The sequence below is a fragment of the Electrona antarctica genome (assembly GCF_951216825.1).
Source record: "Electrona antarctica genome assembly, chromosome: 19".
Classification (NCBI taxonomy): domain Eukaryota; kingdom Metazoa; phylum Chordata; class Actinopteri; order Myctophiformes; family Myctophidae; genus Electrona; species Electrona antarctica.
The window spans coordinates 22515312-22532099 of record NC_136800.1 but is presented as its reverse complement, the minus strand read 5'-3'; the positions used below and the strand labels follow the sequence as shown (position 1 = coordinate 22532099).

Here is a 16788-nt window from a genome sequence, read left to right as displayed (position 1 = left end):
CTGGCCTAGGGGTGCCAGGAAATACAGCAATGTGTATTTATCAAATAATCCAAAACAAATTAACAAATAAAGGCTGAACAGATCATGTGTGGAAATCACTAAAGTCAGTAGTGTAATGCGTGTAAGCATGCCTGGTTTGTGTAGTGTGGGTGAGAGTGTTGCGTGCATTCACGTAAATGTTGGAAAATGTGCATATAGTGGGTGAACTGCCAAAGGACTGAGAGACAGACTTTCAAGGGGCATGAGCACCCAGGCCCATGTGGTCCCCAATTTCAATGAGCATGGCCATACATGGTAAATGGTGCATTTATATGGCGCCTTTATCCAAGCCATGCAAGGCACCAACCAGCACATCGGGAGAAATTTGGGGTTCAGCCCGGGTTCGAACTGGCAACCTTGCGGTTACCATCCGGCCACTCTACCCTTGAGCCACCACCGCCCTATCACACTGCTCCCCTCCAGTCCTAGGAACCAATGAGAGAACATAACTGAGAAGGACAAATACACAACTCATAACCACAGAACCTAAGAGTGAAACAGAAAAGGTGACATAACTAATAAGCAGGGAACCGTCACAGCACCTTTCACAACATCGCTGCGTGGCCTTTCTATTCCAGGCCTTGAATGAGCTGTCGGAGAGAGACGAGCCACCCGCCTACGGCGCAGAGGAAGACATGGGCACTGGGAGCCTACACAGGTACAGTACAAGAGAAAAGCTTTTTAACAGGTAGTCCAGCGGTCAATCATTGTACGATCAATCTGCTTTGCAAATGAGGCTCATTGGTGTCAACAGCGAACAGACCTCTGAATTCTTTCCGCTCATACAGTGCATGCATACGAACAAATCCACCTGGAGAACGTCTGGTGCCTCTGTTTCCACAGTAACCAGAAGTGACAGTGAAGTCCGCCCTGGTGATATTTTATTAAAACTGATCTTTTGGAGGGCGTTTTATCTGGCTCACAATGCTGCTGAATAATTCAGCTCAAAACACTAGAGGGGAAGATAACTTTTTCGGGGGGGGGGGGGGGGGGGGGGGGGGGGGACTGCTGGACAGAAGTTCAGACTTTCTTTTCCTTGCACTGAGAAAGCAAAGTAGCCTATATGAAATGTCACTGTTCACTCTTCTGATTTCTGTTTTGTGTGGGGACTTGACACAGACACCTCCAGTCTTGTTGATCTTGTTGCTTTGTGTGTGTGTGTGTGTGTGTGTGTGTGTGTGTGTGTGTGTGTGTGTGTGTGTGTGTGTGTGTGTGTGTGTGTGTGTGTGTGTGTGTGTGTGTGTGTGTGTGTGTGTGTGTGTGTGTGTGTGTGTGTGTGTGTGTGTGTGTGTGTGTGTGTGTGTGTGTGTCGCCCCTCAGAGCCAAGTCCGTGTGCTCCATGAGCGACTTCCAGCGCTTGATGGACAGCTCGCCATTCCTCCCCGACAAGGATCACCGTGGCGACCGAGGCGTGGACGATGTGACCCCGCCCCTGTCCCCGGACGACCTCAAGTACATTGAGGAGTTCAACAACAAGGGCTGGGACTTCCATGCCTCCGGCCCCTCTGGCCCGCCGGGCCCCTCCCTGGAAGCGTGGTCAGAGGCCAGGGGGGAGGACCCCGGCGTGCTCCTCGATTCATTCCAGCCTCCCGCCTGGCTCCTCACGACCAGCACCACCCTGACCACCAGCACACTGAGTGGCAGCGAGCACTGCCACAGGTCCCCGCTGAGGGGCAACGGAGTCCACCTGCTGCACAGCCCCACCAGGACGGGGGCCGCCGAGCGACCCTCTGCTGCCGACTCGGACTTCCTGTACGCCAAAGGGCGGGGCGGGGGAGAGGCCGGAGCCGGCGGGGGGGACGATGGGTTTGGCGGCGCGAGGTGGCCGTGCGGGCTGCTGGGGACTCCTCCCACGCAGGCCCCCATCTGCTCCGCGGTGGGCTACGCCGCCTCCCTTGACCTGCAGCTGTCCCGGAACCTGAGCGACGACATGAAGGAGGTGGCGTTCTCCGTGCGGAACGCCATCCGCTCTCCGCCGGGCCTTGCGGTGCGGGACACCGCCTGTCAGACCAACGGCTTCACCACGCGCAGCACGCAGACCATGCAGAGCATCAGCGTGGGCCTGCAGACGGACGCGCTGCGGAACCTGACTAGCAGCCCGCACCGCTGCCTCACCCCGAAGGGCGGCGGCTCCACCCCCATCTCCTCCCCCTCGCGCAGTCTGCGGAAGATCCAGTACTCACCCGTGGTGCAGAGCAAGTTTGAGCGGCCCTGTTGCTCTCCCAAGTACGGCTCGCCCAAGCTCCAGCGCAAGCTGTCCACCTCCAGCAAGGCGGAGCTCCCCGCCGCGGCCAGCAGGGCGCCCACGCCCACCACACCCCAGAAGGGCAACAGCGAGTCGGCCTGGGCGCGCTCCACCACCACCCGCGACAGCCCTGTGCACACCACCATCAATGACGGCCTCTCCAGCCTCTTCAACATCATCGACCACACCCCAGTGGCCTACGACCCCATGCAGAAGTTCAACAAGTCCCCCAGCCGCACTCGCGCCAACCCGCCCTCCGCCACCACCACCACGCAGCCCAGCCCGACACACGGCCCCACCGGTGGCGCCACGGACCCCAAATCCCCGTTACAGGAGCTCTTGAGGACCGCCCGCGGGCGCTCGCCCAGCCCCGTGCAGCTGATCGTGGAGATGCAGGGGGGGGAGAAGACGCCGGAGGTTGTGACTGTGAGGCAGGACCTGTCGGCACCGCCTGGCTACACGTTGGCGGAGAACGCGGCCCGCATCCTCAACAAGAAGCTGCTGGAGCAGAGCTTCAGAGAGGAGAGGAGGCTGCAGGCTGGGGGACGAGACGCCAGGACACAAGCCGAGTCGGACAGAGGACAGTCTGGATGCATGGAGGTAAATATGTACACTCACTGGATTCAAAACTTCAAGCATATGATCTCTGGGTTTATGACACGATGACTTTTGGATTTTTCCTTGGAATGGGTTGACGACAAACTACGTGTGTATATATATTTATTTGTATATATTTATATGATGAAGCATGTGATGAGGAATCTGCAATGATTAATGAAAACAAAACAAAAAAAACAAAGCTAAACGATAAATTAGGTACATACACCATAACGACAATAGTCATGTCTTTTTCTCAGATCGAAAGCACTGATTGATGCGATGGTAATGTTTTAAAAAAAAGTATCTCACAATGTTTCTACTTGGCAGTGATACTGTACTCTTTGCTTCATTATAGAAACTTCAAGGCTTGTGCTGTATCTTTTAACTGTCTTGTAGTCAGGACTTCCATCTTTATGCTTCAACTGCTACCTGCTAGCCTCTAGGGTCCGGCCGATACCTTGATTTCTGCACCCAATAACTACAATGATGACCTATGATTACTCTGTCTAAGTTAACCCTTTATACCTACCTGCCACGTTATACTTGCTATTTACATGTCCCACATACAGGGCATAGCAGTGGCGGACATTTTGTGGTTGCACCGATCCAAAGTCCATTCTTTTTTTCTTTTTAGGATCAAGCCATCTGGTGAATAATTCATGACCATAAAACACTTGATTCTGTGAGAAAAAGAAAAGAAGAAAAACACAAAACAAAGGGTATTTATTAAATATATGATGTCGTATTATTACAAATTAATTTTTCCTTTTCTTTTTCACAAAATCTAATGTTTTATGGTCATTCACCAGGTTGATTCTAGTGTTAAATGAATTGATATATGTAAATGTATATATTTTTTGGTTTTGAATTTTTTGGAAATCTCTGTGGGCTTTCAATCGGTGGAATCACCAAATGGCCGCCACTACAATGTGCTATATTCTTAACCAGAGCTCTATACCACAGATTTATTCTGGAATTTAGCTTGCACAGTAGTTATTGCTTATTATTTGTTCTTAAAAGAGAAGTAAATATTATAATCTTATGAAAACAACCCAAAGTTATCGTGCCAAAATGTAATTTCAAAACCAGCACATAATAACTTCCAGTTTCATCCTCCTTATATTATATATGACTGGGAGAGGCCAATATCGCCTGAGAAATCGGTCAGGCCCTACTCACCACCCCATACAGCTGAAGTTGAGGAAAATAAATAAATGATAGATGATGTAAACCGAGTGGGAAATACTGCTGGTTATTTTGTAGATAATGATATTAAGGGGCATAAACCTTTACTATCGGACATATATGCTGCTAACATGTCTAATGTTGCCATTTGGAGTGTCACAATGATTTGGAAGTCAAGAAGAAAGTAGACCATGTTTTATATGTACACTAGACAGATAATTGTAATCTGCAATATGTAGAGTGAGAGGCATAATCCCTGATAAGATGATTGTCTGATGCCCACATTAGCAGGAAAGATTTGCTAGCTGCTGTCTCGTGTTCCCTGGTCTTTCCAACAGACAATACAGTACAGAAGTGTGTGTGTGTGTGTGTGTGTGTGTGTGTGTGTGTGTGTGTGTGTGTGTGTGTGCGACTGTGCGTGTGCGTGTGCGTGTGCGTGCGTGTGTGTGTGTGTGTGTGTGTGTGTGTGTGTGTGTGTGTGTGTGTGTGTGTGTGTGTGTGTGTGTTGCATGTGTGTGCACAGTGCACCATAATGTTGATTTTTATATAATAATGTGTCAAATGCTGTTGTTGTTTGCACCGCCCTGAAAACATTGACACACAGGGTGAGGACAATAGAATTGTATTAATCCACTGCATTTTCTGCAAACACAATACTGGCATTTTGACGTGTATTTGTGTGAAGCCAGACAAATGGCAAAATGTGTTCAGTGGCGAAGTGGCAACGCCCCACTACTGTGTATATGAAAAGTCCAGATGGCATCGTCACCCGCATGGATGCCATGCCACACAGGCTGCTTGAGGGCATGTTGATGTGATGGTCTTTGGCCAAATAGAAATATAGCAATCTTTTATCATTATTTACACTCTATACACTGCTATATGACATTCAAACTTCCAGAGTTTCACTTTGGGGTTTTCTGGTTGTTAGACTGGTTGCTAGTCCATGTTCATGTCTTGAGGACACATGCAAACAAGCCCACAGGCCCTGTTACAGTATAGGTGGCTTGGCCATCATGTACAGTGTAAAAATAAGAATATATATATTGTATACAGTATTATCCTTGTGTAGACAGCCCAATCAGAGATTTCCGCCATCCGATCATCTGGGGAAATCAAAATTCAAAGCTGGGCCTTGAAACGGAAACAAAGCCATATGGCCACTGCTTTAAAAACCCATCCTGATACTGTCCCAATAGAGTACCAAAGTCCTGATTCATATCAAAACCCATCCTGATACTGTCCCAATAGAGTACCAAAGTCCTGATTCATATCAAAACCCATCCTGATACTGTCCCAATAGAGTACCAAAGTCCTGATTCATAAACCCATCCTGATACTGTCCCAATAGAGTACCAAAGTCCTGATTCATATCCATATGAGTGAAACCGCCATGATCATCTGTTTATTTTTGGAACACAGTTCTTATGAGACAATTCTAAGATGACCCAATGTTATATGACGCAATATTAAACACATCTATGGGAATTCAGAATGGGGAGAAAAAAGGAGACCCAGATGGGATGTGTAAATGACGTCAGACTTCGGTGCTCTATACTGTATGAAGGACCATCCTAAAGGGTTTTCATTGGTTGCTCTATACTGTATGAAGGACCATCCTAAAGGGTTTTCATTGGTTCTGCATTGCAGTTTGTTTCTGAATCGCAGAATGTTTTCCACTCAATTCTAGAATTTACAATTTGGCATTTAGCAGACACTCTTTATCCAGAGCGACTTACAGTAAGCAAGGTAAACACATGCATCAAATGCATAGAGACAGTTGTGCCTCAGTAATAGGAGGACCATAGGTAAACCAATAACCTAGCATCAGTCTAATAATAGTATTATATAAAGATAATAATAATCTGTACATTGAAACTACAGGATGCCAGGTCAACAAATGAACCTTTCATCTGTCTAAATAACATGCTATCTAAATTATTGTAACTTTGCGTTAGACTGCATGGTTCTAGAGACCCTGCATGGCATTTTGATGTCTCCAAACGTATCGGTAGGTGGCGAAGTCTGCGTGCTGTCTCTTTGACAGCATTCTAAGGCACACTGGGTAGAAGGCGAATCAAAATGTCCCCCACACATACTCAGATGGCCTGTGTCTCTCCATGGCTCTGTAAACTCCCCTTCAAAGTCCTGGTGTTTCTTCCAGGTACCTCAGCGTTTCCTTATTTCCATCTGTGTAGTGCTGAAATCAGTTACCTCACTGCCAGCAGTCAACCTCTCTAGCCGATATGCTAGCCGAGTAGCCGTATCCTTATCCATACCCTTTCCTCTGTCCTCTGGCCCTGATTTCACTGATTAACATATCCCACTTTCCGTTTTCCTCTCCCCTCTCCTTTTCCCCTCTCTCCTTTCCCTCCCTCCCCCCCCCTCTTATCCCACCCCTATCCTCTCCTCTGGTCTGGGCTCTGTCTCTCCCTTCCTGCTTATCTTCTGTGTTCCGATCTAGAACCACACTGTCATACTAACAGCTCCTTGGGGACTCTAACCGCTTGTCTCCATGATGTAAGTTCCTACTCCTGCCTCTAGTCTGTGTCCTTTGACCTTCCTCAATATGGTGGGTGGGTTTCACAGGCTACACGGACCCTCCCTCTCTCTCACCTCACCTCACCTCCTCCTCATTGACGCATGCCTCACAGGACACTGACGACCCTAACAGTGTGTGAAATTGAAGCCATCGGAGTGGTGCGACGCTGTGTCATGCATCTGTGTTGTTGTTTTGTTGTTGTTGTTGCTATTGGTGTCTTTTTGTTTCTATGTCTGCATGCCTCGTTTCCTCTGTATTGATCACTGTTCTCTCAAAGTTCACAACCGCAACTCACGTGACCCAAAGAGTCATCAAGAGATTGTATAGGGAATCGATATAAATCAATATCAATGGTCTGTTGATATAGAGGGTATGCGCATGCATAACGTGAGTGTCAAAGTGAGTTTAACATCGTTTAACGTTGTTTAATGCAATCAGATAGGACTTTTCGGTTTGGATGTATGGGCTGTCAAGGCCAGAAAGTCGTTTTTTGCCACTCAGTAGACATGCCCACGTAACTTCCGGGTACGATGATGATATCACACGCATACCCTCTATTTATTGGGACTGATCGTGGGTGTGGGCGGGTGTGGATGGGGCAGGGTTTACAAGGAAACAGCAACTGGCTTCATAAATGTAAATGCGCAGCCGGCAGGTGTTCACGACATGAAACGGTGACTCTTTTGGACACGTTTGGTCTGACTCTTATAGCCTCACCCTCCTCGGCAGAAGTTGTTCTTGCGAATTACGGCCACTTCTAGAACATTCTAACATGAACTGCCCCCCAACCCAACCGTTGTGTTCCTAGCAGGTCCCTCTAGCTGCGTCTCCGTCACCATGCCTGCCAGTGGATGGAGTTTGTCCTAGCCTTCAGTTGTTGCTTCCATGCCTCTCTCTCTCTCTCTCTCTCTCTCTCTCCCTCTCTCTCTCTCTCTCTCTCTCTCTCTCTCTTTCTCTCTCTTTCTCTCTCCATCTCTCTCTCTTTCTCTCTCTCTCCTCTTTTTACAGTTTCGCCCCCCGCCACCTCTCCTCCCGCGCACTAACAAGCCCTCGAAACGACTCATTGACGAAGGCGGTCCTCTTAACACATCGGCCATTTCCCTGTTCCCTCTCTCACCTCTGTGGGTTGTGTGTGTGTGTGTGTGTGTGTGTGTGTGTGTGTGTGTGTGTGTGTGTGTGTGTGTGTGTGTGTGTGTGTGTGTGTGTGTGTGTGTGTGTGTGTGTGTGTGTGTGTGTGTGTGTGTGTGTGTGTGTGTGTGTGTGAAGAGGCGTCTGGTCTCTGCTTTGCGGTCCATTGTTGCATGCTGGACCCAATGGCCCACACAGCATCTACGGAGGAGTGGGTGAGACGAACAGCAATGGCGTTCGTTAGGTCACATTGCTGTTTTTCAGTCGGCCGCCCTGGTTGTTGACTTTGTTGTAGGCGTCAGAGCCGCATGATTCGTGGAGTTCTGTGAGTTTGTGTCAAGAACACACGACTTGTGTGTTATCACCCAGGCCACAGAATGTGTCATTTTAATAACCTGGTTAAACATGCTGTGCACATCATGGACCCATCATATAGTATTTATTCATTCATTCATTCTCTCTCTCTTACTCTGTCTCTGTCTCTATCTCTCTCTGTCTCTCGCTGACTCTTCAGTTAATTTAATGGTAGTTTGACTAGTTTCATATACCACTTATGATTTTGTCCATTTCTCCTCTATGCTCTGTCTCCATCTGCCTCGGCTGATCCAGTCATATAAACAGTGTTTGGCATATCATCTACTGCTGACCCAATCTGTTCTGTGTGCACTCCATCCGTCTTTCTTGACCTGATTTCCTGTCAGTTCGTCTGGGTCATCCAGTTCATCATCGCTGCAGACTGTCTGACCAGTGTCTCATTTCCTTCATCCCTCGGCCGAAATCTAACACCGGGGGACGGGGGGGGGGGACGGGGACGGGGGGGGGAGAAAAAATGACTAATTCTGAATCAGGCCAGCGTGGTGTGATGTCCTTGTGTGATTGTTCACCCCCAGCGTGGTGTGATGTCCTTGTGTGATCGTTCACCCAATCACTCCTTACTCCACATCATTCTGTGTGTGTAGTATGGCAGGAGTGACTAACGCAGTGGGTGGTTCTCAAACTTGTTTAATTTCAAGGGCCACCTATAACCCTGATACTAGTGTGCATTTGCACAGTGTCAGTGTTACAGACCGATACATACGCTTCCAACGTTCCGGTTCGGACATGCTTTCCGAACTATAGTTAGGAGAGTCAGGACATCTGGAGGTGCACTGGTTCCGACAAACGTTCTGAGACCGCCCATCAGAACTTCATAGTTATACTGTATCACCTCCCTTAAAAAACAGAAAAGTTCGGACGTTGGAGGTATGTATGGAGTATGTATTGCGCTTAAGGGTCCATTTGGAAACCCCTGAAGGACCCCAGAGTGGTCCCTAGATCTCACTTTGAGAACCACTGGACTAACGGCATAGCAGCAGACCTCAGACACCACTCACAATTTCTCTTTAATCATCATCTCATGAATCCTAATCAATCATGGTGCTCATCCTTTTTTGCCCATAGTTCGTTTCCCATGCCTCATGGTGAATTCTCCCAGGATGGATTTCAACATCCATTTCTCGAATTCACGTCATTTCTGTTTTTGCTCGTCTTTTGCTCCCCCTGTCCCCCCCGTCCCCCCTCCCCCATCCCTCCTCTCTGACGCTCCCCCCTCCCTTCTTGTCCTATCGCCTGCCAGGACCTGCCGCGCTCGCCGGTGGCCCCGCCCCTGGACTCCTGCTTCCTGCGGCCGTCGCGCCCCGCCAACCGGCGCCCGCCCTCGCGCTGGGCCGCCCACTCGCCCTCGTCCTCGCCCAAGTGGGCAGACAGCGACAGCGACATCCACAGGCTCCAGTGGGGCGACAGCAGCCACGGGTCCAAAGGACGAAGGTTCACCTACCCCCCGTCGGGACACGGCAGCAGCAGCAGCAGCACCATCACCATGCTGGAGATGGAGGAGCCAGCAGGACGCGGGCAGGAGCTGCTTCCTCTTCCCCTCAAATGAAGGTCTTCTACTCCGCCCTGCTCCTCTTCCTCCTTCCTTCCTTCCTTCCTTCCAGTGTTGATTTCGTCGACTAAAACTATGACGACTACGACTAACATCCACTGACAAACAAACAACAAACAAATTAAAAACTAGGCTAAAATGTCAGGGAGGGGCGTGTGGAGAAGAGATCCAGTAGAACTAAAAGACAAGTAATTTATGTTCGGGTACTGCGCTTTGAAAATGGCAGATCTACAAGCGTCCTACGCTGCGACGCATTGTGAGCTTGTAGATCGGCTATTTTCAGCATGCAAGTGTAAAATCTGCCGTCAAAGAGCCGGCGATATATGTTTTTTTAATAGACAAAATCAACTGTAGATTTAGTCAACTAAAAGTAGACTAAACATTTCAGATGATAAAATATGACTAAAACTAAAGGATTTTTTTTAAAGACTGACTAAAACTAACTCAAAATTTGCTGTCAAACTCAACACTGCGTTTGTTCGTTCGTTCCTTCCTCCATGGTGTGTCATCACTCAAGTGTCATCATCTCCCCAGCCTGACTCTCCTCTCAGAGGTTGAACAGACCCAACCAGTACCTCATCATCAACGTTAAGCCCTGTTTAAGTTTCGTCATGCGACAACGGTGCCACCCGCCTGAAAATCATAGACCGGCTTTATTTTCGGCTTGCGGCGCCATCGCACGACGGGGAATAAATTAGGCTTCACCTCTCTCCAGAGACACTCCCAAAGAGGGTGGGGGTGGCGGGGGGGTTGAGCTCCACCCACAGTAGCACCAGCCGACCAATGAGGAAAAAGAGCCCAGAAGTTCCTCTGAGAAGAACCTGGATTGTACTGTAACACCGACAAGAAAGAAAAACGACATTTCCATAAGAGGTGCCTGTAGACAGTTATTCACAGCCCTGTGCGTGCGTGTGTATACATTATATACACACACACACACACATTATATGTATGTATATGTTTTATATGTATATATATATAGACATACCGTGTATATATATATAGTATATACACACATTTCAATCACACTTCTGAATCTTTTTCTTTTTTCTCAATGGAAAAACTGTAGATCAGCTGTTGTATTTGTCCAAATCTGAAGTTTACACCGTCTAATGTCTATTTTTATTGTTTGTTTATTTGTTTGTTTTCTTTCTTTCTTTGCTCGGGGTGTATTTTATTTGTTATAATCGGTCCTGTGAAAAATTCACGTTAAAATTATTTTTTTATGTTAAGCGAGGGCATACCTTAAAATGTTGTTCCTAGCCTTTGAAACTTGAACTTCAAGAACTGCTCGTGTTTTGTTTCAAGGGTGATGAAAAAGACAAACAAAAACATGCCCTGCTTCACTGGGACTGAAGCAGGGATAGCAGGGACACATGATGTCAACTACGATACGCTAATGTACTTTATTTATTTTATATGTTCAGATGAATGTCCCGCTCTGTACTTCGACAAGGGGGGTGGTTGCTAAAAGAACAACTGAATAACCTTATTATGCATATTTGGAAGGCAGTTGTACAAATATCGGTCAAATATTTGCATGCCTTTTTTTTAACACTAGCACTTTAGTGCATGTACATAAAAGCTGTAGTCATTTGTGATCACACAGCGCTGCTGTAAAAGATCACACAGCGCTGCTGTAAAAGATCACACAGCGCTGCTGTAAAAGATCACACAGCGCTGCTGTAAAAGACGGAGAGAAAAGAGAAAAACAACTCATGAGGGTACGCTAACGGCTTATTAATACTTTGTCACTCGACTAACAAACAAACAAAACGTCTGGAGCGTCAAAAGGGTTGTGCCGACAAAGTACCAATTAGCCACAAAGCTGTCCTTTTGTTGCCACATGATTTGCATTGACTTTAAGTAAGAACATTTTTAAGAAAAATAATATAATCTACGGAGCTGTATTTGTACAGTTGTTACAATGGGATATGAATTACTTTTTCTTTTGAGAAGAAAAAGGGATTGTGGGTAGGGTAAAAACAAAAAACTATGAATGTTTTAAATGAAAAGTCTATGTCGGAAGTCTAACGATCTATAGTCTCTGTTTAATTGTTAATAAACATGAATGTGTATTTACAAGACCTTCTCCTTTGTGTTTATTGATGATTATGAGTGGAATATCATACGTACTTACACAGTACACATACCGGTGTATATATATATATATATATATATATATATATATATATATAACCAACCCCCTGGATTCGAACTCAGGTCTCGCGCGTGAAAGTCCAACATCTTAACCACTAGACCAAAGGGAAATCCCTATGGAGCCACTCTGCTACATATATATATATATATCTGTTCTCTGGAGTGTCCCTTATGGAAGGGACTGCACACTCAGAACAGAGAGATATATATATCTGTTCTCTGGAGTGTCCCTTATGGAAGGGACTGCACACTCTGCTACACATATATATATATATACAAGTAAGACGTGCGAACGCGGGAAGCGAACGCAGCTCGTAAATTGCAATAACAACAATTAGAATAAATTACGTACTTTAAGGTTTTTCTTTTTTTTTAAGATTTTTTTTAAGTTAAGTTTTTTTTTATTAAGTTAAGTTGTTTGTGTGTGTGTGTGTGTGTGTGTGTGTGTGTGTGTGTGTGTGTGTGTGTGTGTGTGTGTGTGTGTGTGTGTGTGTGTGTGTGTGTGCACGCGTGCGTGTGTGCGTGCATGTGTGTTTTTGTGTGTGATACATTCGTTTTTTTTTTTTTTACAATTTTTAAGTTAAGTTTTTTTTAAGTTAAAGGAGCATTCAGTGATTTGGGGGATTTGGAAAACCACCCAGTCCGCCCCGGTAACAAAATGTGCACATGCACGCTCTACAGTGGGGGGAAGTGCAACAGGCCAACAGCATGTGCACCAAGGCCCGCCCCCACTCGATCATGATTGGAGGAAGGCCCCTCTCATCCTGATTGGATGAAGGCTTTGCCACCCGCCACCAAAACTGAAACTAGGGTTTTTTGACCCCAGGGGCTCGCTGGGGACAGGGAGGAACTCCTTATATGGTCAGCACACTCTATAGTAGGGAGGATTATCCAGAAAAAAAGAAAAAATAAGTGATATTTGAATTAAGTCAAATCACTGAATACACCTTTAAGTTTTTTTTTTAAAGTTTTTTCTTTTTAAGTTTTTTTTTTAAGTTAAGTTTTTTTTTATTAAGTTAAGTTGTTTGTGTTTGTGTGTGTTTGTGTGTGTGTGTGCGCGTGCGTGTGTGCATGCATGTGTGTGTGTTTTTGTGTGTGATACAGCTGCGCCCTCTGGTGGCGGGCGGTTGGTGTTACAGCGTGACACACACACAGACAGACAGACAGACAGACAGGATCTGCTGGGTCTCATAGTAAATGCTCACTGCGTTCGCAATAATATATATATATATATATATATATATATATATATATATATATATATATATATATATGTCCCTTATGGAAGGGACTGCACACTCAGAACAGAGATATATATATATATATATCTGTTCTCTGGAGTGTCCCTTATGGAAGGGACTGGAGTGTCCCTTATGGAAGGGACTGGAGTGTCTCTTATGGAAGGGACTGCACACTCAGAACTTACTACTGCATCCAGGGATGTACAGACAATGTTAGAGAGGCAGGGGCTGAAATTCCGCTTTTGGCAAATGGTGGATCTACAAGCCCACAACGCGTTGCCACACGTTGTCAAGTGCACACCTCTGTTCTCTAGACCAGAGGTTAACCACTGGTATGTGTACCTGTGCTGGTATGCGGGACATGTCCCACTGGTACGTGAGAAGTTTTCCCGACCAACCGTGATCGAGTCACCAGGATCAATGATCTGGTCAATGACAATGATATAACATTATGTTGTGAATTGTGATATAATAATATAATAATAATATAATAATATATACTTGAGGCCATGGTCAACTGTCTTCCGTGTTTTGGTATGATGATGCGGTAACAGAAAGGTTGGGAACCCCTGCTCTACAGAGTGCAGTCCCTTCAGTTGTATGCCTGCTGCTTAGACTTGCTACAGGGTTTTATGGACATGCACAAATCCTCTTTTATTGTAGAGAGATGTGTGTGGATTACAGCAGAAAGCACAGGATTACTGTCGGTCAAGGTGGTACATAGTGAACCCTCTTGCATCACAGTCAGATTTGTTTTACCGTGGTCATATACTAACCTCTTTGTTATCCATCGCAGAAGATAGTCAATCTACACGCTTGTTGATCGGCTATTTCCAGGAGTGACACACATTGTACGATAATGTATGAATTATATGAGATCATCACTGGACCATGGAGGTCAATTTGTCTGTTTGCTGTGCCATCAGTAATAATACTGTATACTGTAGATCACGGATGGGGTCACGCTGTTCACGAAGGCTACAACAATTTATTATCTTACTTTTTCAATAATCGAATAATCAAGAAGTCTTTCGGGAGATGCATGTTTCTATTTTATGAACAAATCAACACCAAAGAATTCTAATATTTTTTTAATAACTGACTAAATCTATAAAACCGCCACGTAACCCCTATTTTGTACATCATACAATGGTGTTGCGTAAAAATAACTAATCATGAAAGTAGCGGATGTACATACAAAGTCACTTCACGATTTGCTATTGTTTGAAAATCGTTTCATTTATTATCTTTTGTGATCAATTCTATTTCATCGGTTCGGTTAACCCTACCGTTCATATTATCTCATATATTATCTCATATTATCTATCTTGGTTGTCAGTACAGTATAACCAACCATTAGGCATGTATCTGTGCTGTCAACTTGGAAGTTTACATTTTGGAAAGTATCAAAACTGACATTGTACAAATCATGTCCTTTATACTTGCAAGCCAGCACTTTTGTTGGTAAAACCCGATCCCTTTATTTGTCTCTATGGGAAACACAGACTGGATGATAGCATAGGAAAGATGCTGATGAAGACATGGATGGAGAGTAGTAGAGAGAGAGAGAGTTATAATGTTTAATAATTAATTTGGCCCCAGGCTCAGCTGGATGCTGGTGGCTACTGATGGACCAGTATCTAGAACTAGTGGTGGGCCGCGATGATTTTGCAAGTGGGCCCCCAAATAACATTTAACCACTTAACCCATTAAGACCTGAGGCCGGTTCTCAAACTTTTTCATGCCAAGGACCCCCAAAATGATGTGTATTTTGGCCCCAGAAGAGAAGATTTGTGTTAAAAAAAAAATTGCTTACAAGATCTTTTAAAACTGTTCAAAAAATAGCAGATGTAGCAACAACCTTGAAGATCTGCCATTTTTGAGAACCACTGTTCTAAATCCTGAGTTTTCTGAAAAATCTATGTTGCTAATATACATACCGTAGCTAAAATCCATCATGCTTTCCTAGTTTTAATGGGTGGTTAAGTAGTTTTAATGGGTGGTTAAGTAGTCAGATACTAGTTTTAATGGGTGGTTAAGTAGTCAGATACTAGTTTTAATGGGTGGTTAAGTAGTCAGATACAGAGACTTTCAAGGCCCAGAAAAGGTTGAGAACCACTGGTGTAAAATGTCCTGCATTTTTGCTTTACTTCTCCCTGAGAACCAGGAGGAGATGAAACCAGACTAGAACCAGACCATGAATTATCCTGAGAACCAGGAGGAGATGAAACCAGACTAGAACCAGACCATGAATTATCCTGAGAACCAGGAGGAGATGAAACCAGACTAGAACCAGACCATGAATTATCCTGAGAACCAGGAGGAGATGAAACCAGACTAGAACCAGACCATGAATTATCCTGAGAACCAGGAGGACATGAAACCAGACTAGAACCAGACCATGAATTATCCTGAGAACCAGGAGGACATGAAACCAGACTAGAACCAGACCATGAATTATCCAAGCAGAGCTTACTGGCCCCAGGCAGTGTGATAGAAGTGTGACAGACAGTGACCTGGATGCAGTGAAGGAAGAAGTACTCACATTTTAGCACAACTTGTGTTTACCGTAAGTAAAACATGTGCAGTATTGATACTTGTGCTGCACAAGTATCAATACTGCAAGGCCTGCCGCCTACTCTATTCAATGTCCTATATTCAAAATGTACTTGAGTAGTACACAAAAGTAGGCTATCGACATCAAAATATACTTGAAAGTACCAACAGTAAAATGACTCACTGTGCAGAATGCCCAGTGAGTGCCAAGTTAAAAATGTAAAGTATTTTGAAAATAGACAATCTACTTTGAAAAATAAAATTGGCTATTTTCAAATGGCCAAAATATATATACTGTATGGCTGAAGTGCATGTTTTATAATGATAATCAAAATGTACAAAATAACTAGCCTACTATCTAACGTTTTCATACAATTGTAGTGGAGAAAAAGTACAATATTTGCCTCTGAGATGTATAGTGGAGTAGAAGTAAAAGTATAGAACATTGTAAACAAGCCAGATAGTCTGTGGGTAGAGAATAGAGTACTTATGTGGCAGCGGTGGCCGAACGGTTTGCGGAGCGGTCTTGATACCGGAAGGTCGCCAGTTCGTATCCCCGGACCGGCACGTTAAAATGACCACCGCTGAAGTGCCCTTGAGCAAGGCATTGAACCACTACCATGAAATGTTCTATGAGCAGGGCCTGGCTGTAAACAAGTATCTGATGCTTAGTCCAGTTACCCTGGGTAAATATAGTAACTTTGCTTTGCTTTGCTTTAGAGAAGAAATCTTCCCCACTTTCCCCGTCTATTCTGGCCTTCATAGAGAAGGATACTTTCATACTTTCTTATTTTCTGATGTGATAACAGCATCCTGTTTTAATCATTAATATCAAGTAATATCATATCATTATCACATACATATTTACTGTTCATTGAAATTGCATTTAACTCTACAAGAGGAAAAAAGATTAACTTTCATCTTATTCCCAGCAATAACAGCCAAATTCTCCCATCGCTGAAATTACATGGAAAATTACAACGGCTAAGCCACTGCTAATACCACCCAATTAAATGATAAGATGTCCGAAACTGAATTAGGCCATTGGTCCTTTTGATAGGGGACTGTGGATGTTCTTGTATAGGACGATCATGAACAATTACACTTGATCTAAAATTATTCTTGCTAGACTCCCGCGTGCTCGGCTGATACAGACAATAAAGCCTCT

General features: G+C 45.0%; 1 protein-coding gene across 2 annotated transcripts in view; it reads left to right on the top strand.

The window, feature by feature from the left end:
• The window catches only part of mtcl1 (microtubule crosslinking factor 1), a 93792-nt gene extending 82044 nt beyond the window's left edge, over positions 1-11748 (top strand). For both annotated transcript variants that reach the window (XM_079529934.1, XM_079529933.1), the window contains 3 exons: positions 618-697; positions 1360-2884; positions 9355-11748. In XM_079529934.1, coding sequence (XP_079386060.1) covers positions 618-697; positions 1360-2884; positions 9355-9660 — 1911 coding nt within the window. In that variant the 3' untranslated portion in view covers positions 9661-11748. The remainder of the gene's footprint in view (positions 1-617; positions 698-1359; positions 2885-9354) is intronic.
• Positions 11749-16788: the final 5040 nt, after the last annotated feature.